The sequence below is a fragment of the Lycorma delicatula genome, chromosome 11, assembly GCF_047948215.1.
Source record: "Lycorma delicatula isolate Av1 chromosome 11, ASM4794821v1, whole genome shotgun sequence".
Classification (NCBI taxonomy): domain Eukaryota; kingdom Metazoa; phylum Arthropoda; class Insecta; order Hemiptera; family Fulgoridae; genus Lycorma; species Lycorma delicatula.
Genome location: NC_134465.1, coordinates 52,562,311 through 52,590,012, shown reverse-complemented (window position 1 = coordinate 52,590,012; position 27,702 = coordinate 52,562,311). Strand labels below are relative to the sequence as shown.

General features: G+C 29.4%; 2 protein-coding genes across 2 annotated transcripts in view; both read left to right on the top strand.

Annotated features, from left to right (window-relative positions):
- LOC142332392 (N-acetylglucosamine-6-phosphate deacetylase) overlaps positions 1–9,644 on the top strand; it is a 35,605-nt gene extending 25,961 nt beyond the window's left edge. The window contains exons 7-8 of the mRNA XM_075378817.1: positions 3,223–3,399; positions 9,223–9,644. Of these exons, the coding sequence (XP_075234932.1) occupies positions 3,223–3,399; positions 9,223–9,536 (491 nt within the window). The 3' untranslated portion in view covers positions 9,537–9,644. The remainder of the gene's footprint in view (positions 1–3,222; positions 3,400–9,222) is intronic.
- Positions 9,645–10,437: 793 nt separating this feature from the next.
- LOC142331942 (integrator complex subunit 7-like) lies at positions 10,438–20,971 on the top strand. Its single transcript, XM_075377993.1, has 5 exons — positions 10,438–10,498; positions 13,256–13,361; positions 14,531–14,651; positions 17,182–17,401; positions 19,774–20,971. Exons 1-4 carry the CDS (start codon positions 10,438–10,440, stop codon positions 17,215–17,217), a joined length of 324 nt encoding a protein of 107 aa, XP_075234108.1. The 3' UTR covers positions 17,218–17,401; positions 19,774–20,971.
- The last annotated feature ends 6,731 nt before the right edge of the window (positions 20,972–27,702 follow it).

Genomic DNA, 27,702 nt, shown 5'->3' with positions numbered 1-27,702 from the left:
ATTTAAAAGTTTTCTTTTTAACAAATTTCAATAAAAATAAAGAAAGCTCATGATTTAAGCTGTGGAGTCTTTCTACTGTTGCTGCATAACTAAGTAGAAGAATCTGTTAACAAAAAATCTGTTGTTTATATTAATCATATGAACATATCTTATGTTCATATGGTCAATGGGGTCACGGCGTTCAGCAATGAATAAGATGAGTATACTTAACAGGTTTTTTTTTACATCAAATTCATTGCATAGTATTTGTTTTTATCGCTTAATGATAAGTAATCTGATGTCATTGTGGAATTAAAAACATTTTTGAATGAAAATCAAGAAAATTAGTTAGAAAACTTAAGATTAAATCTATAATTAAATTTTGTCCTACATCCCAAGCCTTATTGTATTCTTGTAATTTCTCTATGTTCATTTTTACTTCCTTGTACAAAGTAAAGGAAGTATTGTGATGACAAAAAATTTCAATTTTCGGATTTCAACAGAAATAATCATTTTGACCATCCCTGAATCCATTTTAACTAGTTTTGATGTGACATCTGTATGTACATATGTATCTTGCATAACTCAAAAACAATTAGTCATAGGATATTGAAATTTCTAGTAACATCTAGTTGTGCACAACCCCTTTTGATTGCAGTCAACTGCAAAAATTGTCCAAAAAAGCTCAAAATAAAAAATTTTAGATTTTGGACTTTTTCTTAACTGCAGTTAATAAGTCCACATTGAGAGCTTTTTAACAATATATCATGTGTTTATTTTCATTGGTTCCAGAGTTATAGCCAAGTAAAATTTTAATTAATGAAATATTTGGATCTTACAAGGGGAAGGCATATTGGTTTGAATCTGACTTCAATCTCCTTTTTTAACTTTTTTTTTTTTTTTAATTTAAATGTATTGATTTATTAATAATTATTAAATTCTGACTGTGAAAAAAAAATTACAATAAATAATAATTGAATAATAACAATAAAAAAAAATTTATGAAAAATATCAGATGTTATTAATGAAATAAAATTTTATCTACTTTTCAGTTTAAAAAAAATGTGTTTATGTCATTTAACAGGCTTTCCAGGAAGTCATGTGGTGTCCACATCAAATTTTTTTATAATTTTTTTTTTAGTATACACAGTGTATTTTGAATCTTTTTATTGTAACATAAAAATGACATTAAAAAAAATACACAATAAAATGATATTAAAAAAATTAAACCACTTTAAGTACTCAAAAATGTAAAAAAAAATAAATTTGAATTTTGATACTTAAATTGGTACTAAATGAAGGTTTATAAATTCTTCATAGCTGTTATTTAATTACTTCAAAATTAAAAAAATCTGAAATGATTATTTACTTTTTTGTGTAGTGATTTTTGTCAGTTTTATTACTTTTAAAATTTATTTCAAATCAAGTTGCATTTTTCTGTATGTGTATATAAATGGGGGGGGGGGGGAGGGGTGTTTTTGGTTATGTATAAGTTTTTTTTGTGTAATAACCAAAATGACTAAACTAAAATAATGAAATCATCTAATTAGTATAAGATTGTTACTGAGTCAGAAACAATAAATAAAAAAAAAAAAATTTTTTTATATAAAAAAAAAAAAATTTTTTTATCCTTATCCTTTTATGATGGTTTTAATAAAAGAAAATACCATTAGAAAGTATTTTAGTTAACTAAATGGTATTAAAATATGTGACAAAAGTTTCTTACTCAAGTAAAATTTTGAGACACAGGAACCATAAATGTCTGTATCTATCTGCGCTTTTGATATTTTGTGATCAAAATTACATGACTTGTGCAAATTATTTTACCAAATTTCATCCAAATCTGCCCATCCAGTCTGCAGATATAAGCAGAAACAAAGGCCATCCTACCAGAATTTTTCATTGCTAAACTCATTAAATTTGCTTCATTGCTAAATTATTGCTTCCAGTCTTCTTCTTTCTGCATTCCCAAGCGTCCATATTTCACACCTTCAGACATAATTTTTAGTGAACTGTTTCCTTATTTGCATACTCCTTTGATTATCAGTCAGCACATTCTTTTTATCCTGGAAAGCTCGTTTTGCTAGTGCTATTCTTCTTTTTACTTCTGTGGCACATTTATTATCACTAGTGACGGTGCTTCCCAAATAACAAAAACTGTCAATCTTCTCTATAACAGTACCGTCTAATTTAATATCTATCTACCTTTGTACCTTCCTTTGTTTTTCCTACAGTCATAATCTTTGTCTTTGCCTTATTAATTTTCAGTTTAAGTTTTGTTAGTACTTTAGATAGTGTTTCTAACATAAAATCCATTCCTCTTAATGATTCCGCCAGTAATACAATATCATCTGCAAAGTAGATACAATGCATGGATTTTCTATTAATCTCATTCCTTTTGTTTTTTCTTTCATTTCTACAATACCTTTTTGAATACAATAATTTAACCTGATTAAATATTGTAAAACAAACCAAACTTTATTTAATGACAGTAATAAATAAATAGATATTTAAAAAATATTTTATATATAAGTTTCGAGTATATTTGTATTACTTCTCTACATATTTGACAACTAGGCACTTATCACCACAACAGCTTTTTAAAAATTTCCAAAAAATTCCACTACTAGGGTCCCAAATCAATTATTTACTTTATTCATTAGTTCTTTAGCAATTTAATTGCTAATTAGTCAGTTATACTTTCATCTTAATGAAGAAACTTTGTCTCTCGGTTCCAGTTGATTGAAGTATTTCCTCCTGAATTGCTCTGAGTACAACTTTTATATGACTGGCAGAGTGGACATGCATTTTCATATAAAAGAACATGCTTTGAGAGTATACACTTACCATTTATTTAAGATAGCCTTCACAGCTTTTTTACAACTTCATAATAAACTTCTGATGTTATTTTGGTCACAGATTCCATGAATTTCTTGTACCTTTTGCTTGTAAAATGTCAAATATATCACACATCTCATAGTCCATGGGTGTGACTATACATGTTTCATCAGTTGCTACTTTCTAGTACTGAATAGAACTTAAAAGACAGTACATTGGCGTATAATGAGATTATTGACTGCTGTTTGCAGCTCCTGCTGTTAGCTATGTTTATTGGTATTTTCCGTGTTATTTTGGCAGCTGTTTATTTTTAACAGCCAATCAGAAGTTACTGTTTTAATATTCCTTATTGCAAACCTCTATTTTATTTAAAGTTTATCTTGAATATAATTATTTATGTTGCAGGTTGTGTAATAGTAACAGATGCTATTTCAGCATTAGGATTACCAGAAGGAACACATCATTTAGGAGTAAATAAAATTGACGTAAGGGATGGTGCAGCGTATATAAGTGGTACAGAAACATTATGTGGCAGTATCAGACCTTTTAATCATTGTGTTAAATTATTTAAGACATCAACTGGTAAATTTTTTCATGATTTATTTTGTTAAATATGATGTACACTTATTTTTAAAAAAAATATTTTAAGTTAAAAATTCTTGATTTTTGTGATATTCTTCTTCGCTTAAGATTTTGTCATTTTGTTGTATTCTACTGCCATTTGGTCTCTTAGTTATACATACAAAAATGCAGTAGTTCTCACTGACTTGACTCATCTCATCACTAATTTTCGTACTTCTTGGATAAAAGGAAAGCTGAAATCTGGCATTCCCTACAGGATGTATAGGAAATGTAAGGAAATATTTTGATTAACAATCCCTAAAGAATTAAATTAAAGGAGGGTTGAAAATGGATCATGAGAGTAGAAGAGCTAGAAACTTGGCAGATATGATCCGTTTATGGAATAAGCTGTGGCTATGAAGGAATTAATTTTTTTACTCATCCTTATACAATAAAGCAATTGCTTCAGACTTATTTATCACTTTCACTAATTTTCCCTTGTATAAGCAGAGTTGAAATTTTGGTATACTTATTCCTGAGGACGTATCTAGGAAAAGTTAGCAAATATTATTTTAATCAGGTTCATTTTTCTGTTAGCTAGCAAGTTTTTCATTAGCACTGTACTTAGCTCTCACTTTGATATCATTTGCATTTTGTTTAAAATCTACAACTTAAATAAATAATCTTTTTTATACATAACATAACTCTTAAAAATCTAAAACTAAATTATGTATATCTTATATACAGAGTGTTTCTAAAATGGTGAGTTGGCTATACCTTTTCAAACTCTACTTGTAAAATTAAACAAAAAATATCCTTAGGAAAAATGGGAATTTCTCCTTCATTCTCCCCCTGTCCGCCATTTTGTTATTTTTATATAAAAATTTATATCTCAAGTTTGGATAGAAGAATCACATTATTATTTTGTAAGGATCTTCGTAATAAGTTTTAAAATTAGAAAAAAAATCAGGACTTAAATACCCTTGCAAATTACAAAATGACAGCCATTTTTACTTATCAATCCCTATATCTCTGTAAATATAACTTTTAATCAAAATGTATGTTATTTGCTAAATATTAAGCCTTTTTTATTTTGAACAAAATGATATTTTATTTTTTTAAATCAATTAACAAATAGCCGAATTATGGCAGAAAATTAATGTAATTTTGTGTCTGTTTTCATGTTCTCCACTTTAAATTCAAGTCGATTAAATATTAATTGTTTTTATTTATTAATTCTAATATTGTAAATTAGTGTCAAATTAAGTAATAATTTTCTCACAATAAAATTTAACATTACGTAATAATAAAACAATTGATCTTAATTTTTCACTTTTGAATAATTTTACGCAGCGACTATTACTGTTGATGAATGTAAAAATGAACCTTCTTTCAACAGGAATGCTGTTAAAAACTATCATAACCAGCATATCTGGAGCAACGAGAATCATGGTACCTTCCACAGTAACCATCAACAAAGATTTTTCCTGAACATACGGGCAGGTATTTTTAATGACTAGTCATTCTACCAATTCATTTAAATGGAGAAAATTATCTTGCTCATTTTCCGAAAATCTTCTACATTTTTTGGAATCTACAATTAAGAGGAAATATATGGTTTCACCACAAAGTTGCTCCAGCACATTTCAGCCAGTTGGTATCAGATTTCCTGCATGAAACTTTCTATGAAAAAAGGAAAGGAGGATAGGTTGCGGAGGGCTAGTGCCCTGGTCTGCCTGATCACGTGACTTAACCCTCTTGACTTCTACGTGTGAGGCCATTTGAAACATATTGTTTATTCAACATTGAGAATCTTCAACAAAGGATCCAAAATGGATTTCAAGAAATTAGGAATACTTCTGAAATTTTTGAACAGTTAAGACACACTCAGAAAAAGACTGAAGACTTGTGTAATCTCTAATGGTGGACACTTTAAACATCTCTTATAACTTTTAACAATTTTTAACTGTTTATTTTAAAAAAAAGTATACCTAATGTTCTACAACAATTATGTAAGATTATCAGAGGTAGTTTTATATTTTTAATTATTAGGTCTATTATTGTGAGAAAATTATTACTTAATTTGATACTAATTTACAATATTAGAATTAGCAATAAATAAAAACAATTAATATTTAATCGAATTGAACGTAAATTGGAGGACATGAAAACAGATACAAAATTACATCAATTTTCTGCCGTAACTCAGCTATTTGTAAACCAATTTTAAAAAATTGAATCTTATTTTGTTCAAAATAAAAGGCTTAATATTTTAGCAAAAACATAATTTTTGATAAAACTTATATTTATGGAGATATAATGAATTGAAAAATAAAAATAGTCGCCATTTTGTAATTTGCAAAGCTATTATGTTCTGATTTTTTGCTAATTTTAAAACTTTATTACAAAGATGCTTACAAAGTATTAATGTGATTCCTCTATCTGAACTTGAGATATAAATTTTTATATAAAAATAACAAATTGGCGGACAGAGGGAGAATGAAGGAGAAATTCCCATTTTTCTAAAGGGTATTTTTTGTTTAATTTTACAAGTAGAATCTGAAAAGGTATAGCCAGTTCATCATTTTAGAAACACTCTGTATAACTGTGAAAGTTTGTCTGCAACATCACGAGAGAACTATCCGACCAATTGCTTTTAAATTTTCAGGATATATTCATGTTATCCCAGGGAAGGTCTGAAGATGAAGACCCTAGCCCCCTTGGAGGCGAAATTCTGAAATAAAGATTTGTTAGACCCAAAAATTAATACTTTTTCTCCATTATATTTCTATCACCATGGCAACCAAAGTAATAAAGTAATGAAAATGATTATTGCATCAGGGGTCCAGACAGACCCTCAAATGCCTGACTAGACAATTGGTGAAGCGAGCCCTGACTAGCTAGTTAATAAATAAAATTAAAATTAAATCTTTGTAATAGTGGCTTAAGAAAAATATGATGATAATAATGGCAACAGATTGTCAGGAATGTTTAATGGATGGTCAGTAATGGGTTAAGCTTACAGCTGTATTACCAGGCGCAAGTAAAACAGCTTGCAGCTGCTTTAGCCTACCGGGCTGGTCTAGTGGTTTTGTCATCACAAATCAGCTGATTTCAAAGTTGAAAGTTCTAAGGTTCAAATCCTAGTAAAGGCAGTTACTTTTATACAGATTTGAATACTAGACCGTGGATACTGGTGCTCTTTGGTGGTTGGGTTTAAATTAACCACACTTCTCAAGAGTGGTTGACCTAAAACTGTACAAGACTACATTTTGTTCACATTCATACATGTCATCCTCTGAAGTAATATACCTTATGGTGGTTCCAGAGGCTAAACAGAAAAAGAGAAAAAAAAGCTGCATTACTGAAGTAAGCAGTAAATATACTTATAAGTTTAGTTATGAAGTCATGTAATAATCAGATAGATCTGTAGAAAAGTTACTGTTTATTCAATGAAATGAAAACTATTTTACTTTTTAACTTAATTCCCAATTATATTTAGGGTATGATACAGGGTATCATTCAGATGAATTAACAGCTTTTGAAGGAGAACCTGGATATTTCCTCATTTTGGGTTATACTTTATTTTATAGCATGTCACAATAGTACTTACTGTTGATTACATTGTTTTTCCAAATAATTGCAATAAATTGGGCCTTTATAGCCCCAAAAGACCATTAGCATTACTTTACTGGCTGATGTTAGGTTTTGAATTTTTTCCTGCTGGGTGAACTGAGATATTTCCATTACATATTCTGATGTTTGGATACTGGCTCAAAATGATGATTCTTAGTTTCATCATGAGTTAATGAGTTGTGGTTTTGAGTCGATTGCCTCGGAACCCATCTTGAACATTTTTGTGGTATTCAACTTAAATGAAGTAAATATTACTGATACTCATACTAAAAATTTTTGATAAATTCTTAAATTTTTTATGCATCTATTCTTGTTAAATTAGCTTATTATGCAGTTGAAATTTTTTCTCCGATTTCTTTATTTTTACTAATATAAGTCACAATATATTCAATGTTGTAAAAAGAAAAAATATCTGCACATGCATGTCAAGGTTGATGCACAGTAAATAAATATTGCACCATATTCTCTTATTGAGGTTATTTCTTTTCTTATAATAATATGGTAATATTATTATCCAACTGACTGTTTATAAATATTAGATAAATATCTCAATAAACTACCTAGTCAGTTCTGTTAAGCACTCACCTTTGGTTGAACTTACTGTTTTCTGTGTATGCTGTCAGTTATTATATATTACATGTCATGTGTAAAATATAATCAAAGCAGCAATTTTATGTTATTAAAATGTTTATACATACTCTCTACCATAGTTTGAAAGAGATTAAATTTTCCTCTGGTATTTAGAATAAATATTTATTCCTATGGGTACATAATAATACCAGGTGAGCGACCTAAAGTTGAATCGAGCCGGCTCAAATTTGTGACTGTCACCTTTAATGCTGATACTACTGGCACCAGTTTGGTTGTGTTTCTTTACTATTCTCATCTGTTTTATCAGTTTTCTCATCTGTTTTGTCAGTCATAATTAATGCTTCAATACCAAATGGTTTCGTTCTTTGCCCTACTTGATAAAGGAGAGGGTTGATGTAATGGAAGCTTACGTGCGTTCCAGATGCTTTCTCAAGAAATGTTTCAAATATTTGTGAAAAAATTTCCAACTGCCAGTATCCCAGCAAAGAATAGCTTACACAATCCGGTTAAAAAATAGCAAATAATGAGGGTGGTTTCAAACACAAAACAAAATAGGCATACTTTTTGTAGGACTCTAGAGACCATAACTTGGTATTCAAAGAAGAATTTCTGCAAGTACAAAAAAATTTATATATAATTTATCCCATCAAAAAGGTGTAAAATATACATCTTGTCTTAAGATTCTTCATGATTTAAATTTGAAATCGTATCTTGTAATACCTTAAGAGAATAGACGAACCAAAATGTCTTAATTATTGAATCGACTTCTGAAAAAGATTGTCAATGGACAGATAGGCCTGATGCTGTATTTCATGTCAGACAAGACATGGTTTTATTTATCTGGGCATCTTAATTCACCTAAGATTGGGTATCAGATTAAACACCAGATGTCTCTGCATCCACTTCTTGATGACAAAATCAGTTTACAGTGTGTTGTTTCTCATAATCAAACACTGGTGCCAATATTTTTTGATCAGACTATCAATACAGAAGTGTACCGTATAATTTTTGAAAAATTTTAAGCTCAGTTAATGGATTATGAAAAAAGTATAGCTTCCTCCAACATGACAGCAGCATGATGTCGCACATAATTCACAGACATTGGCAGTGACCTCTGTGTTCTCCAGATTTGTCTAGTGAATTTTGTTTGAGGCTATTTGAAAACAGAGTTAACAGATTAAATATTCACACTATCGATGAACTGAAAGTGAACATTTGGCAAGAAATCTGTGGCATCGATAACATTTTATATCAGGGAACCCTTAACATGATCTCTACAGCACGAAAGTGCATCGCTGTGCAGGGTGTTATTTTGATCATATTTTGTAAAAATATACTAAATATGTAAAATTTTGCTGAAGAGAATACAGAATTTAAGTTTTTATTTTTTTCATTTTATTCATAAAATGTAGATGTCATAATTGCATTTAGTCTGTAGCATTAAGACTGGGAGTCTATAGCGTTAAGCTATAGACTCCCAGTCTGTCATAAGCTGCAGTAATGTTTTTATTTTGTTTGGTTTTAAGTTGCTCATTTGGTACATTATATAAATCTCATAGATATACTGCATCATTTGATATAAATATTTTTCATAGATTCTGGTCTTATAACTTACAGGTTGTTCACTAGTTGAAGCATTAGAAGCTGGATCGTTACATCCCGCTAAAACATTAAATATTCAAAAACATAAAGGAACATTAAATTTTGGAGCTGATGCAGATTTTATTTTGTTAAATGATAACTTGGATGTAATACAAACATGGGTCGGAGGTAAATGTGCTTACAAGAACAGCGCCATTGAAGATCACACATTCAAATACAGCGTGAACTTTGAGAACAGTAATAATAGTTATGAAGATATTTTTGAAAAGAGAGTAATACGTGGCAGCAAAACAGTGTATTTCAATCTAAATCCTGAACATATTCCATAAAATAGTATTTTATTTTCAATTGCATATATAAAAAATTAGTTTTAATAAATTTTACAATATTAATAATAATGTATACATTTATTTATAATTGAAAATAAATTATTCTATTTATAAATTTCTTTGCTTTTATTTTTTTCCTCAAATAGAAACTTTATATATTATATAAATTCAAATTCTTTGTTAATTTCTTTAACATCTTTGAAAGAATCATATGATGCTTCTAAAATGATAAATTTTTTTAATCGTATTTTGTTAAAAACAGCCTACAATTAAAATATGGTCATATTTCTATTTGACTGCTGAGTAGTGGAAATAAGTTATCATATAATTAGTATGAGAATGGTGAAGGAAGGGGTGCTCCTAGATGCCCAAGGGTTGTGATCCAAATCCCTAGTACGATACAGGTTGACGTCAGTTACCATAACATAAGAAGAAATACAGTGATCAATGTTGTTAAAAATTCTCAGAATCTGGTTGCAGATAATAAAGATACTGAGATTAATTCTTAAGCATACATTTTCCCATTCTTTAACTGAACTTATCAGATCTCTGATGAGGATGACAAGGTGAAGAAAAGGTAATAATCGGTTGTAACTGATTCACTCTGATTCCAGAAGGAAATTAACATAACGACATTTATGGAATGTATTTATTAAGAAGTTTATTGTAAAATTCTGTTACTTCAAACATCAATGTAAAACAAATGGTGTGGAACGTCAGATAATGGTGTTGTATTTCTGTATGACACTGCACAACCCCACTCCATAAATCATCTAGAAGTTTACTTGAGCAATTCAGGGGATAGATTTTCACTATTCCTTACAGCCTGGAATTAGCACTAAATGATTATCATCTCTTTACCAGAATGAAGCTATATGCACTTTGAAAGGAATGAGAAGTCATGGTTGTGTTGTTGGCTGGGTACAGCGGTGACAGATTTCTTCAAGAGTCTGTATCAGCCAGTGTCTTAGCATGGTAAATGCCTGAATGAATGTAAATGGCAACCTCTGCAAAATAATAAAGATATTTGGGCAACCTCATTAAAATTGTTGTAGTTCAATAACTTTGACAATGGAGTGGTTACGAAAATGTGTCAACATGTAATAAAAGAATGAAGCTAAGGTAAATAGTACTCAACTTAGAGAATATACAGAGTGCCCCATATAAAACGCAGCCCATCAATTACTTATCCATGAAATTTTAAAAGTCAAGCTTACTCCCCTACTTGTTACTGAAATGGACTCGTCCAACATCTGAACATCGCCTCGACGCAGTAGAACACTACCGATAGTAACAACAATGCAATCATAACGTTCAGTGTATAGCTAGAGACAAGATGGTGTTTTCGCTAGATGAACGTGTTTTCATTGTTGATTCGTATTTCAGTACGAAATCAGCAGGTGCAGTGGAAGATTTGTTTCGCCATAAGTACCCAGATAAACCAGCTCCTAACAAAACATCAGTATTATGTAATATTAATACATTAATATAATGTATTCATTTTTTCAGCTTATACTACGCATTCTTATAACTAAACAGTTGAGTGGCTGAAGAGGATGGCAGGAGGGGTCATTGACCCCTTAATTTCTAATGAAATATGCCACAAAATAAGCCTAATTTTTCCTATTGTAGTGCATTTTTAAATTAATTTATTTAATTAATTTTCATGAGGTAATCATGCCTTTGGAAACCACTCCCCTTCTTCCCCTTGTTCTAGAAGCATCAATATTATTTTGACGTCGCCTCATCTAATCCACTTATGATTATTGCATTTAATTTTATTGAGAACGAATTCGAAATTATTGTAACCCTCTTTTAAATGGACAGAATGTCCGATAGGTATTGTCGGATACATATTTCCATTGTGAAGGACAACTTGAGGCTTCTTTTGGATGAATCTATGAACAGCCTCCAATTGGTACTTTTGTATGGAATGTTAAATTGAGTCAAAAGTCCACGTACATCAGTGCAGAAGACTAATTCTCCTTCTTCCAAAAAGTGTAAAGGAAATCCTTTTCTCTGTACCTGAACCAGAAAAATGAGGTGCCAGCTGCTAGTAGGTTCTTCTCTTTACGCCTCGAACTAAGCAGTTCTAAGTTTTCTCTGGTCAGATGTAAGTCTCGAACCAAATTGTTTAGTTCAGACTGTGAAAAAAGCTCTGGTGCATATCTATCTCTGGGTTTTGTACTCCTCTATGTTATCTTCATTTAAATCATTTGTGGACCCGTCTATTTCAGGTAAATTTTCTGGTGAAATTGGCACTGATATGTCTGGACTAGGAGGAACCGGGCATATAGCGAATGGCATATTTGTATAGACGATTCTTTTTTATTCATCAAATCGAAACCGTGAACACCAGGCTAACAAAAGTAACAATCATTGATGTGATTTCATAGCCCTAGTCACACCATTGAACACTTTCTGTTTACCCTTTGACCACCATCTAAGTCCTTCAACACATATGTAACAAACATAGTGGGGTACCCAAGTTTTGTCTTGATCTATTTTCACTCCGAAATACGTGAGGTACACTTGTCAAACAAGACTTGTTACATTTCTTTTTTCCCTTTCCACCATTATCTCACCATCAATGTAACAAAAAGAATTTGCAGAATTTTTGCAGCCTCTTGAAGCCATTCTAGAAATGGAAAGTTTGTTATGGTCTGAAAATATATTTCCCACCGACAAAAATACGTTTGATCTCGGACATTGAAAAAAACTTGATTTATGAACGCTGATGGTTGAAACAGCCCTGATGGTAGTTGGACGGTGCATGAGTAGCGTGCACAGCTACCAATTAACATGTTACATCTCATTAAGTCTTGTCAGAACCTGTCAGCCAAGCTTTCCTTCAGTCTCATCATCTTCAACCCAAACCCACCCCGTCCTCTTCAGACCACTTAGCTGTTTAGTTATAAGAATGCATAGTATAAGCCAAAAAAGTGAATATATTATATTCATTTATTATAAAAAAAGTTTTATCTTTATTTTACAGTATCCTATATTTGCAATTTTCAACTTTTACAAATTTTGAAATTTGCATTTTGCAAAAACTCCTGATGTGATGTACAAAATGAAGGTGATTTTCTGATTCTATGGTAAAAAATACGTAGGAATCAATTATCAGAGGTTAAAAAACATTCCAAACTCCAGATTTTGAGTGTAATGATTCAGTGGTTATTGATCATAATATCTATTATTTTGTTGATATTGTGTATGAATTGTTTATGTGTTAGGATGGCCAACACTTTTGTCATCTTCATGATCTTGAAATTGTAATCCTCTTAAACCCTTGATGTTGGCATTACATCCTTACCAAAAACCTCTAACATCTTCAATGCACTTTATTCCATTTTTAATGCCAATTTTTTAATTGATGTATATCTTACAGTACTGCCATTGTTTGAGAAAAACTTGAAGTTTGTTGAAAAAATATATTGTGCAGAATTAAAAAATTCTCTTTATTTTTATGATAATACTTTGTAGACACTCATACTAATTAGGCATTATTGTATTATTTGTAGATACATGTATTATTGTTGTTAGTTGTTTTATTGTTAAAGAACCAGATAAATGGAATGTAAATTCACAGTGAGCTGTATTCAAAAAAGGGAGTAATTGAATTAATGGTAGTTCTTTTTTATGCAGGTCAAGTTATTTTTACAAGGATTCACTGAAGTTTTATTTTCTGTGGTGTTAGTTATTTATTTTTTTTACAGGTTTGAGATCAACTAAAGTTGGAGAACAGAGTGAAGCTATACAACATTTTATTAGATTATTTGAAAATATTCCGTCTTCAAAATTGGCTGATGTTTTTAGACAAGGGTATGTTGAATTTAACATTATTTTTTATTAATTAACTTTGAAGTAAAAGGATAATTTTGAAAGTAATAACCATTTTTCAGCAATTTCTTTTATGGAATTGCCAAATCTGGGACTCAAAGGCTGTGTTTGTTCATTTTTTTCTGTAGTTTACTACTTGTTGTACTCTGTTTTATTGGTATTGACTTTTGAGCAACCAACACAATCTGATTTTACATATATGTAAAATCTCTCCAAAACAGAATCTGAAGGGACCGTGTATGAAATCTATTTTGAAGAGGTGACCACTTTGCAGTTTCATTAAAATTCGAGTTAATTTATAGTGAATTCATGTAGAATGAGTTATATAAATATAAAATGAAGTTAGACAACAATTTACGTTTGGAATATTCCAGGAACTTATAAGTGGGGGATATCAAAACGTTTCTAGACTAGCTCTATTGACAAGAAACTACTTTATGCACATGTACACATTTGTCACCTTCAAAGTAACAGCAGTATGGTCACCCTTGCACAACAGTACAGTATTCTGCTACTTCTGGTATGTGTCCTGGGAGTCTATTGCTCCAAGAATGGCAAGCACCTTCTGTGAGTCTGCAGGAGCCAATTATGAAGAATACAACATACGTATTATACTGTTTACTGTATAAATTTTGATTTAACTAGAGTAGTAATGAGAACTGTTTTCGCAGATTTAAAACACTTCTATCAAGTTATTTACAATTCACTTGAAAGTTACTCTTAAAAAATGAGAAATACACTTTCTACCACATGAGCATAAAACACCACACAAACTAACAGTGATTCTAAAATAAAATAATTTTCTAAAATTTTTTAAAATAATCAAATTGTTTTATGCTTTAATTACTTACTCTTGGAATTTTTGTTTTCTATAATATTTTTAGCAGTTAACATATTCTGTCACAAATCATTGTTATTTTCAGAATTAAAAATTTTCAGAAGATGAATTTCTTAAGTTTTAGTGTTTTTTCTTACATTTTTTTAGGTAATTAGTTTTATTTTTAGGTTGAGTTTTATAATTTAAATTAAAAGTTAAATATTTATATTTTAGAAATACTTTTATTTTTTATTATCTATTATTTACATGTTCTAATGTGGTGTATAAAATGATTTATTTATTTTGTTTTATTTTTTTGTCTGTTTGAACATAGTAATAATTTTTTACATTTATGGCGTCACCATCTTTATCAACAAATTAAGAAACATTTGGATAACATTTCAAATTATGAGTTTATGCAGAGAATAATTAGTTCTACTGATTCCAATGATCTTGTAAGTTATGCATTAATTTTCATTGCTGAAGGGTAGGTGTAACCAAGGGGTCAAAAAAAATTGTTTTTTGGAATTTCTTCTCAGTTTATTTTTCAATATTTTCTGAGTCATTTGATATAAGATTCAAAAGTGTAAGTTCACAAATAGATTTTGTTTAAAAATTGCGTGACAACTGTTTTGCAAATAATTATGCTCTCATTTGCTACTAAAACTTTCAAATGTACCAGTAAAAGTTGTTTTTACTTATAAAACTTCTCTACCTATGTCTGTTCTTCAAGCTATAAAGCCAACATTTCAAAGTTTATCTGCTGAAGATTTATTGAACAATGTCTCCGTGGACAGATGCAGAACTCCTAATCTCTCAACTACATAATTTGGGTTGCCAAAAAATATTTTTGTAGGAAGGAAACACTTTAGTTTGGAGTACATGATACAGTGTCAACATTTAATAATGGAAAAATTAGCAAGTATAAAGTTCTGCAGCATCTTGGAATCAATCCCATACTTAATACCGTAAAAATTTAAAAAAAGATTGATACAGAATGGGTAACCGAGGTGGAAAAAAACAGTTTAAGAAGTTCAGAAAAAAGGCAAGACAGATAAGCAGAAATAAAAAGCTAAAGCTAGAAGATCAGGAAGCTATCACTGATGACCCAGAAAATGAAGCTGGGAAATTTTAAAACGGGTAACTTAAAAAACTTGTTTAATTTTTAAATCCAGTTATCCAAAAATCTTATTTTTTATATTTATGACCCATTATCTTAGGAACCACTGATCATAACAACTTGAATTTTTTTTGTAATTATTCTATATGTATATATCTTTCAATAGATTTAGAATTATGAAAATATGTGAACCATTATTGGATATGTTATCCATTAAAAAAAAAATAACAAGTCCTTAAAAATGTATTATTTTAATTAATTCATATTTCATTAGGGAAGTGGTTTATAGTTGTAATTCTAGATGCATCTCATCTACTCAATACCAAGTATCCAGAAACAATTTTGAAGCCTGTAGCATTAATAGTTCCTGAGATAATGGGTCTTAAGTATAGCTAAAATTAACATGCAATGAATAAGTGGTTACAAGTAGCCTTAAGTTTCATTTAAATATTTTTATTTACTTATTCTGACATTGTTTACTCTTTTAGGCTAAATTTTTAATTAATTAATTAATTCTTTATCTCTGATTTTTATCCTAGGTAATGGTGAAACATATAATTTATTTATTGTAAATCTACTTATTGGTAAAAAAGGAGTTAATAGTCTTTTTTTAAAAAAAGAGGTTTGGTTTTCATGCCATATAAAATTTTTTTGAAGTGTGAGGAAGGAGGCAAACTTTATTGTAGCTTTTCCTTTATCAAAAATAAAGTCTAATAAGGTCAGGAATACAATTTTTGACAAATTTCACTCTAGTTTAAATGAAACAGTTGCTGAAAATATTATGATTATAAACCAAACCAATATCAATAATTAAACATTAAAAAATGTGATGTGTGCCCACATGACTTACATGCCTTTTAAATTACATTATACATTTTTAAAAGTACGTAAAATTTTATTTCACTAATAACTTCTGATTTTTTTTATATTATTATTATTTTTATTGTTATTATGAGATTATTATTTATTGTACATTTTTTTTTACAATAACAGGTTAATAATTATTAATAAATCAGTATATTTAAATTTAAAAAATTGAAATGAAGCCGAATTTGAACTGTTGAGCTTTCTCCTTGTAAGATCAAAATATTTCATTAATTAAAATTTTATTTGACTATAAGTGTGGAACCACTGAAAATAAGTACTACTTATGGTATATTGTTGAAAAGCTCTCAATGAGGGCTTATTACGGCAGTTGAAAAAAAGTACTAAGTCCAAGTTTTTTGGATTTTGGGCTTTTTTTTTGGACATTTTTGGTCAAGTTGATTGCAATCAAAAGGGGAGGTGCACAACTAGATGTTACAGCAGCCCTAAATCCAAAATTTCAACATCCTATGGCTAATTGTTTTTGAGTTATGCAAGATAGATATATACGTACAGACATCACGCCGAAATGTCAAAATAGTTTCAGGGATGGTCAAAATGGATATTTCTGTTGAAATCTAAAAATCAAAATTTTTGCAATCATAATACTTCCTTTACTTCATACAAGGAAGTAAAAAGGAAAATTTTTATTATTGTTTAAAGTTGTCTTTCTTGTTTATAGAAAGCCTGGTACTATGTTCAACATAGTACTTGTGCAGTTATCATTAACTGTAACGTTATCCTTACTTAAGAACTTAAAATATGTTGTTTGGTTGATAAATCTTACTGTTTTAATTATGTGAAAAAATTTTTTAAATTAATAAATTCAAAACAAGAAAAAAATTTTGAAATAGAAAACCTATAAAAAAGTACTTTATTTACATTGGAATATAATTCATTCATCTGTCAACTTTTGTGTTTACAACAGCACTTTGTTCTACAGAACTAAAAATCATAGTAAGCTTTTACACTAATTATATGTGTTTTTTTTTTTTTTGTAGTTAAAACTGCTTGAGTATTTATCTGATCCAAGGTGAGCAGTGCAATTGGCTGTTTTAAGAGATTTATATCGGTTAGCGGTACATGCTCCTCACATATGGTCAGAAAAAAGTATTAATGAATTATTTAATGTTAAAAATCCAGCATACCAGGATTTAATTGTATGGATTTTAATTGAGCTCTGCAAGTCACAATCTCTGTACTATATTTTTATTAAACTAGGTAATCATTTCTTTATTATAATTTTTTGTCTTATTTTTTAATTATGTCTAAGAGAAGCAACTTTATTGATAAAATTATTATATAAAAAGCTTTTTTCATTATTAATGGAGTGTTGTAGATTATGTATTTTGTGTTTATTTGTTGTGTGCATGAAATGCACACGATATATACACTGCTGTGCAGTTTTTATTAGTTTTAATAGGTCTCTTTTGCAGTTCAAATAACTCTGTAATCTGTACACATTCATTTTTATAAATTAAATTTATGTGAATGAGAAAAGTTTTCACAGTATGCATGTGCATACTGATTTTGTTCGACATTGAAAAAAATAATGCATTGAAGTTTTTTGTGTGGTAGTTTCTTTCCTTATGAATGTTTATTTTCCTGTTACAAAACCTGCCTTTATTTTTGCAAAAATAAAAAGTTATTTTTTGTATTTAAGATATATACCAATAACTCTAGGCTTACAAGGCAATACATTTTTCTCTTTGACTGTAAATTCAACTCAAGTTTTTTAAAAATTAAACATTTCATATATTTATGTTTGAGAGAAATGCATTGGAAAATTAAAAATTGTTTAATAAAAGTAAATTTGAAAACCATTTTTGGCACCTCAGTGAGAATTTATTAATTTTTAAAATAGTAAACTAGTTTTTTTTTTTATATTAATGTAACGGTATACTAAATTCCAGTCATATTTATATTTGAATCGACATTATTTTTTATTAATGATTCTTTGAAAATTCAATTAATAAAGCAACAATGTTTATTAACATTCTTACAGATTACTGCTGGAACTCACTGGGTTGGTCTAGTTGTGAACGCATCTTTGCAACTCAGCTGATTTTGAAGTCAAAAGTTCCAAGTTCAAATCATAGTAAAGGCAGTTACTTTTATATGGATTTGAATACCAGATCGTGGATGCCAGTGTTCTTTGGTGGTTGGGTTTCAATTAACCATACATCTCAAAAATGGTCTGAGTCTGCACAAGACTTCACTTACATTCATACATATCATCCTCTGAAATACCTGACGGTGATTCCTGGAGGCTAAACAGGGGAAAAAAGGTTACTGCTAGAGTTGTTAAAGAGAAAACAAGATTTTACATCAACTCAGTCGCCCAAGAAAATAGCAAGTAAACATTCTCTGATTGGGAAAGTACAATACTTTCATAATAATAAGGATGTTGAAAAAACATATTCACTCTCCACTTATTCTTTCGACAAATCTCTTGATGAATCAATCACACTCCAACACCAATCCATCCCATTTTTGGTAACTAAAAGTTTTTTCCCTCAAAAACCTTCTGCTTTACTATTTGAAACATATTTATCATACTGTGAAGGATAGTCGCTTGTAAATATGTTTTAAATTTTTAAATTTAGCATAAGCTGTATATGTCAGATATTTTGTAACTACAGTATGTGTTCGTAGTTCAAAAAACATTTTATTAGGTATGTTGTACATGCACAAATATAAATATATTTTATTTTTATATATATATATATATATATATATATATATATATATAATATATATAATAAGACATTTGAACAGATTAAATTCTTATAATAAATATTTTAAATTCACATTTGGAATAGATAATATCATAGACTGTTAAATTGTTTAGATAATATCAAAATAAAGAAGGATAACCAAATTGAAACCCATCAGTTAATAGAAAGCCTGTATAATAATGTAACATTTCATAAAAAATCAAATCACCCTTGGTCTCATAAAATTATACTGTTTGATTTATAACTGAAGATTATAAATTAACAATTATAAATTATAACTGAAGATTTTGTTCTGAAATTTAAAGGGTAGTAATTATTAATAGGAGCTACCTTGTATAGAAATTCTATTGTGATCAGTGCATTAATAAAGCTAGGGATCTTCTACTCTAAAAATCTTTAAATATAATTTACTAATGGGTAAATATGTAAAATATGTTTATAGGCTTTAAGAAGTGAAAGATTATCATGAAGGAATTACCATCAGAGATTACATTCCCATAGCTAACGATTCTATTAGGCATTGGTACTAGGCACTTGCCCTTACCCTACTCGTATAACCCATACCCTACTCTATAAGTATTCAAGTTGCAATATAATTTTAAAACAAAATAAAAACTTGTTTTGATAAGGCTCAAAGGATCTCTCTTGCTCATGATGACCTGGTTTGAAGTCCCTGAGTTCATACAAGTCAGTGGTTTTTCAAGTGTATAGTTTAAATGGATTTATACGGATTCATCAGTCAATAAGTAGGCCAATATATTGACTACTACAGTCTTTCATATTTATAGTTTAATATTTTAAGAAAATCTATCTCTTATTAAGTGTGCTACATAGATATTTCCTTTTATGTTCCAGGTATTTCAGTACGTATTTTAAAATTGTTCCCAGTACTTCAGAATTTGTTTTTAAAATCAAAATTATAACAGAACTAGCTTAAATCATCAACAAAGCTGGTTGATGTCATTCTCATCAATAAAAAAATTGAGTGATATAATTTTTTATTATTGAATTGTTTTATCTCTTTGTATACAAGGAAGATTATTTTTTAAAACATCTCCTGCTCAAGATTTGAAGGAAGAAGACATCTAGTATCATCAGTAATCAATGTATTGAAATATTTCAAACTTATTCAGTGTTATGTACAGAAACCATTAATATAAATTGTTAATATTAAATAAAATAAAAACAAATTTAATTTTAATATAAACAAGAAAAAAAAATTGATACGTAGCATTTTTTTGTCTGTGCTTTAAAATAAGTTGTTAAGCCAAATGTTAAAACTAAATAAAATCTTAGTAAACTTTTTCTTGTATTATGTCAAGATAGAATTTGTTTTGGGGGATACCTCATCAAAAGTGCAATTATAACATTGTTGAATATGAAAAAAAAATCTTATCAATGAAGTTATTTTTTATTGACTAAAATTATAATAATCAAAAGACAAAATATTAAAAAGAATGATATGAGAGTTTAATTAGTATGTAATTCTTTACCTGTGTTGTATTTGGCCAACCACCACATGTCATGAATTCTGTCAAGCAAGTTTTACAATTTTCCATCGGTATCTTGTCATAAAGTATTATGATAAAAAGTTTGGAAATAAAGGAAATCACATTTCTCTATTGTAAAATGCAAGTGAAGGATGTGATGGTAAGAAAATGTATAATAGAACAGTAAACATCTAAATTTACTGAGCCCACTTTACATTTATGGTATATGTTGTAAAACTAACAGTCAAACCAATTATTAATGATGCAATTTATATAACCTTATTTTTTTGAGTTAGGTGCCTTCATTTTCTTTTTTTATACTAATTATTTTTCTACATCTGAACAATTATAAATACAAGGATTTATAGCTTATTAGTGTCTAATTCATCTTATCTATAAATTGGTACATATATCTGGGTCAGTGCCACGCATTATTTTATAGACATAGGCGAGTAAATATATCATTGTTTTTGTTCAATTTATTTTTACTTGACTTTTGTTAATCACAGTTTAATTTTTTGTGTAATCACTTTGGAAATAAATACAACTGCATTTTCTGTTGCCTCATTTGCTTTTCCTAACCTTACTTTGATACCAATGATAATTTTCTTGTTTTTAAACGTGTTCTTTGGTTTTAAAATCGTACCAAATTTGTTTCTTATATAGTACTGGCTTTTGGTAAATTGCTCAATTTTTCCTTTTATGCATATTTTACCTTTTCAATCCTCATAGTGCCAATAGTGCCCTTATTTCTTCTAGCATACACAGCAATGTCTTTGGCCACTGCACACCTGACATACCACCCTAGCAGGTTTCATTATTTTATTGTATTGACTATTTTTATTAGTTAAGCTATATTTATATATTATAAAAATATTTTTATTAGTAATTGACCTTTTTTTTAGTTAAGCCACTTCATTTTACACTGTTCCCAGCCCTTTACCATAAGTATCATTCACCAGCAGAAATTGCCAATAAGTAAGTAATTTCCAATAAAGTAAGTTACTTTACTGGAAGAAATCTACAGATTACTTAGACTATAACTTTTTAAAACATTCTGATTGGAAACAGAATTCCAGTAAAGGCCCGCAAAGAGTTTCACCCCAGTAGAGAAGCAGATCCCCATCTGATGGGAGAAACATCTGCTGGCTTCCCAATACAGCATGGTGACCGATATCATTTTCCATGACACCTACCCTATCAAAGGAAGAGGATATGAAGTATCAAGGACAATCTTTTTGTCTTAAATCTTTACTTTAAAAAACAATATTTTTTTAATCATTTATTATACAATATTACATGTCTTGTAGAACCAACAACATTTTTATAATTGTTATTTTTAATAAATAATAATTTATAAGAATAGGATTTACAATAAAAAAAGAAGAGATGAAAAGTATATTGCTGACTAATGGAAAACTGTAAATATTATCTTAGAACACCTGACTCAAAATATTTAATTGTATGCAATTTTGAAATATTCTTGTACACATAATTTGATTTTCAATATAACGAAATAAAAAACATTTATGTAAAATTACATTATTACTAGAGTACCCCTGATAATCCATTCGCTGATTAAAGACACTGCATATCTCAATCTCTTCATCAGCATCATTGTTTTCAAATTCTAAAGTATTATCAGAATATAATAGTCTTATCAGAGGCTGCAAAAAAAGAATATATTTCAGAAGAACAATATAATTGTATATTGCAGAATAGCAATTTTTTTAAAATAATTATTCACTTGACAGGTATAATGTATTCTTTTACTTCTTTCTGCTCTGTGCTAATTTTTAAATCTAAGCTTATCTTCACATAATTTTTAATTATATACATTACGCACTCTATCTACTTAGTTCTGTTTCTAGTGAGAATATTTGCTGTAATTCATTTTTCCCCAAATGTGTTAAAAAGCTCTTCATTCAAACTTTTAGCCCAAACAACTTACATTTTTCTATAACACTAAATTTCAGAGTCCTAAAAGTTAAGCGACTCTCACAGAAGCTTCCCAGAATTTATTGCTCTTATATAATCGGCCCAAAAAATCTAGCACCTCATTTTTATTTAAGTACCTATTGTGAAAAAAAAACGTAATTAATTATTAATATATTTGTATTATTTTTATGAATACAATGTAACATTTAAATACAGTCAATGCTCGGTTTAATGGACTTTTTTGGACTAATTGGTGGATGCCAATGTCCGTTGTTGTGAAAGTGTTAAATCAGAAATTACATCGAGTTGAGCAGTTCTACTGCTTAAGAAAGGGTTTGGTCAGATTGTAGACTAAGAGCTTTTAACATAAAGTACAGTCTACAATAACTTAAAAACTAAAGTTTAAGACGATAGTAATAAAAAAAAAATGTACAATTTGTTTTATTCACATAAATATACTTAAACACCACCAAATCTCATTAATAATACTATAATTTCCACAAATACACAAAAATTATAATTCTCTAATTATACCATAAAAAATTTTTGGAAGAAACTAAAAACAAACCCAGAAAGTTTGTTTCTAAGATTTTTGCATCCCTAAATGAGATGTAAATTTTTTTACATTTTTTTTTGAGCTGTGTTCATAAACCATTTAAAAACACTATCTTCTAAATGTTGATTAGTTATAAGTTTCATGCGCTTTTGTTAGTTTTTGAATTTCTGGAAGAAAAAGTTGATGAAAATTTAACGAGCTTTTCTTTTGATTTTTTAATATCTAAAAGTTTGCTTTTTAATTCCATATTCTATGCATAAACTAGAAACACTAGTTCTATTCTCTAATTTTCTTAGCAACTGCAGTGTCTGTCTGATGGACAAATTAACATGTTTCCTTTTGACACCCATACCATTAGAATTATTAGTAGACATTTTACCAATTAGGCTGAGATCTAAGAAGCAACTTAACAAAATAAAATAAATTTAAAAAAAAAATTCTAATTTCAGCAAACTAAATTTTTAATTCAGTATAAGAAACTAGCTCCTAAATTACAATCAGAATTCTAATAAAAACCTAAAACAAATTAATGCTAAACAATAAATTAAAATGATGGACATGGACATTACTCTAAAAGCATTTGACAGTCTGTATATCATGGGCATGGCATCGATGAAATAGCATGGGCAGTTTGCAGTGACACCAACATGAAATAGGTTAATTATTATACATATTAGTTAATGCATCACTTCATCTGAAATGAATATTTTTCTAAATTGTGTGTAAAATGAAAAATTGTTTTATATGAAAATTAAGTTCTGAATATTTGATGAAATTTATAAGCTGTTTTATTTGTATAAAACTAGTCCATTAAGTTTGGTCCATTAAATCAAGCATTGTCTGTAATGTTTATAACTTGTATTATAATGTATTTACTTACATTAACTCATACAGGAAATATGAACTTCACAACATCAACTCATCAATTAGGGACATTTTTTTAAAGAAACTTTCAAAATAAAAATAGAGTATAGCAAAGTGTATTAAATATAAAATTTAATTATAAAAAAAGCAGAGTTGTTATTATTTTTTAATGGATTTCATGTTATAGTTACATTGAACAAATAATTTTCTTAAATTCTGTCAATCTTGGCATTCAGAACCCTCTATACATCTTTAACCTCAATAAAATTTTTGTACCTACCTGTCAATAAATAGAGAGCATTTTTTTAATCGTATATGTGTAATATATAAAGTTTAATAGTGCAATCACAACTACAGTTTGTATTTACTTTAAATACTAACTCTTGAAATATAAAATATTTTAGTAGAATAACTTTTTAATTTATCTTGCATTTTATTTAAAAAGTTTCATTAAATTTTAGATTCTAATTTTGATATAGTTATATGGACACTATAATATATACATAACACAATGTACGTAGAATTGTAAAAATTCTACATGTATTAATAAATCAAAAAGAGATTTTCTTTGTGATGTATTGTCTAGAATTACAACACATGTACAAAAATTGTGATTGAAGGGGAATAAAAATAAATTTACAGGAAAAAAGTGTGCAGAAAAGTGACTGATGCTAGCAAGTGTGAGATCGATCAGGTATCATTAAACTTAAACTTTCTATGTTATTCTAGAAATGTAGCCTGTTGATAGAAAAAATCAAAAGTTCTATCCCTTTTTGAATAGTTTTTTCAGAAGAATAAACTTTAAAACTTGTTTACCTGTGTGTGTGTATATATATATATAATTTTTTTTTAAGAATACCACAAAACCATTTTGGGTGAGTTACTACAAGTAGCAATTATTGTAAATTTTTATATCTTTTACTTCTAACTGTACTATTGGTTAACAAAACGGTTTTTAAGGCATTAAAAAAATTCATTTAAACAGCCCTACTCTATTTTTATTCTGTTGTTTAATAACCACAATTTATGTTAGCAATTAAGTTTTTTAATACAAAATTGATAAAGATTTGTTATCTGAAAATTTTGGCCAGTCAAGCTGCCTCCTATAGATACGAAGAAAAATGTAGAGTACAAAAGTTAAAACCATAAGGAGGATTGTTAACGATAACATCCCAAATTGCAGGTTCTGAATAGCACACCTCAATCTTAAAATTGCTTTATAGAATCCCTGTACTGGATGATTGTTCCAGACTTCACACCTTTTACTGTCCACGTCATTAAGATCTGCATATCTTTTCTTTAAATTCATTTTTGGGCGGTGGGGTGGAAAACGCTTGCCCGTTATCAGTGCCCGGAGTAAAATAAAAAAAAATGAATGATAGACAACAAAAACTACATGATTAAAAAAAACTAAAAAGATAAACAAACAGCTAAAATAACATTAAAACTCATAGCACCACTGCCTTACCTTCCTTCTCTTACTACCATGGACCTATAAATGTTACATAACACAAAGGATTTGGCATCATTAAAACCTTTTAAATTGAAAAATTGAATTGTCGATCAGACTATCAATACCAGTCATTACTCTCTGTCGTAGGAAAGACAACAGATTGGTGACAAAGTGGCAAATAACTAATAAACAACCAGATGAATTATACGAGGTGCTACCCAAAAGTTCGGGGAATTTGTATTTCGCGCGCGAACCATTGCTGGTACCACCTACTGCCGCTAGATGTGGCTAACAGTACTCTTTGTGAATCAGTGTTCCAACCACTGTGACGGTAATTGGCTGAATTGTTGACTTTTGTGCGGTTGTGTTTTACAGCTTCGACGAAGTTCTAAATGGCAGATTTTGAAGAGCAAAGAACCTACATAAAACTTTGCTTCATGCTTAAAAACTGGTGCAGAAACCCATCGCATGCTTGTGAAAGCATTTGGTGACAATGCTATGAGTAAAAGTAAAACTTTTTTCTGGTACAAACGATTCAAAGATGGACGAACGACAGTCGATGACGATGAGCGTTCAGTAAGAACATCAACAAGCGCAACACCGGAAAACATCGCGAAAGTGCGAGAGGCTGTTGTTGTAGATGGTAGCCAAACAATTCATGATGTTTGTGCATTCGTACAAATGCCATATGGGTCCGTGCAACGCATCTTGTCGGACAATTTGAACATGAGACGCATTGCTGCAAAATTCGTGCCGGAACTGTTGAACAGCGATCAGAAACAAAATCGGGTAGCTGTCTGTAGTGAATTGAAAAATTCAGCAAGAGATGACCTTACCTTCATCTCCAACATCATAATCGGTGATGAGACATGGGTGTATGGGTATGACCCTGAAACTAAGCAGCAGTCGTCGCCAAGTTCACCGCGGCCAAAAAAAGCACGCCAAGTTCGCAGCAACGTGAGGTCCATGATGATTGTTTTTTTCGACATCAAAGGCATTATCCATAAGGAATTTGTTTCTCTTGGTCAAACTGTCAATGGGATGTTCTATTGTGAAGTTTTGAAGCGGTTACGTCAAAGCATTAGGCGCAAACGTTGAGATCTGTGGGTTAACAACAGCTGGGTTCTGCACCATGACAACGCGCCCGCGCACACATCGCTAGCCGTTCGGAATTTTTTGGGTTCCAAAAAGGCGGTAGTGATTCCCCATCGATCCTATTCGCCTGACCTTGCCCCGTGCGACTTTTTTTTTTTACGAAAATAAAATTTCAATTGAAAGGCCGTCGTTTTAACACAATTGAGGAGATTCAGGAAGAAACACAGAACGTGCTTCGAACACTTACATCGGCAGAATTCCAGGGATGCATGGAATCATGGGAAAAACGCTGGGAACACTGTATCAATGTCCAAGGGGATTACTTTGAAGGAGACAGTGGAAATTATAAGTTATGGTAAACTATTTTATTTTTACCGTAAAATTCCCCGAACTTTTGTGTACCACCTCGTATATGCAATATATGATTTACTTTGGCCAATCACTTTATTGTTAGAAACAATCCACTTCTTTTTGCATACTCTCTGTACTTTAAACAACAGTTTTACTAGAGAGAATGGTTTCCATAGTCTAAGAAAAAAAATATATATTAATTTATTTTAATATATATGCTAAAATTAAGTACTAGAAATATTCTTTGTTAATTGAAAAACCGGCTGGAAAAAATTAATAAGCTCCATGTCAGAGCACTAGAAATAAAATTAATGTTAGAACAGTAGTATCTTGAATCCCTCATGATTAAATATTTTTCATCCTTTGGTTTCATACATACATCAATGATGTGACGAAGTATGCTCTAGGCATAGACTATATTCAGTGTAATCTGAGAAACAAGCTTATTTGGTTTGTTCTGTTGTGAGCAAGGGATGACATGCTTTGATGAATCCCTTAAATGTGATTTACTTATACTGTATATCTGTAACAGCAAACAGGACAGTGAATCAAAGGTGTTTAAATAATAAAATTTAAACCTTAACTATGGTAATCAACATAACATGTTTCACATCATAAAACTTAAAAAAATAGCAATAGAATACAAATAAAAAAATGTAGGAATCATTCTGAATGCTATACTATTACACCAAAGCATTCAAAACTTAACAACCCCTCTCTACTACTGTAACAACAAAATTAATAAAATCATTGAACCTATCTATTCCCTATTAAAAATTATGTAACCATTTTACTTATCTATTTAAATTATATAACATTTTTTATTATCTCTAATAAAATCTAGTAAAAACTCTGTCATAATATTTTACAAAGGATGGCCAATACATTATTAGCAGCAGAATGCTGAGTGTGAAATGTAATTTAATTTAAACTATCATTATAAGTAGCAGAATTTGAAAACAAATTGGTCCAGATTACAAATATTTGCCTTATCCTGTAAGTTTTTCTATCCAATATATTGCAAACAACATAATATA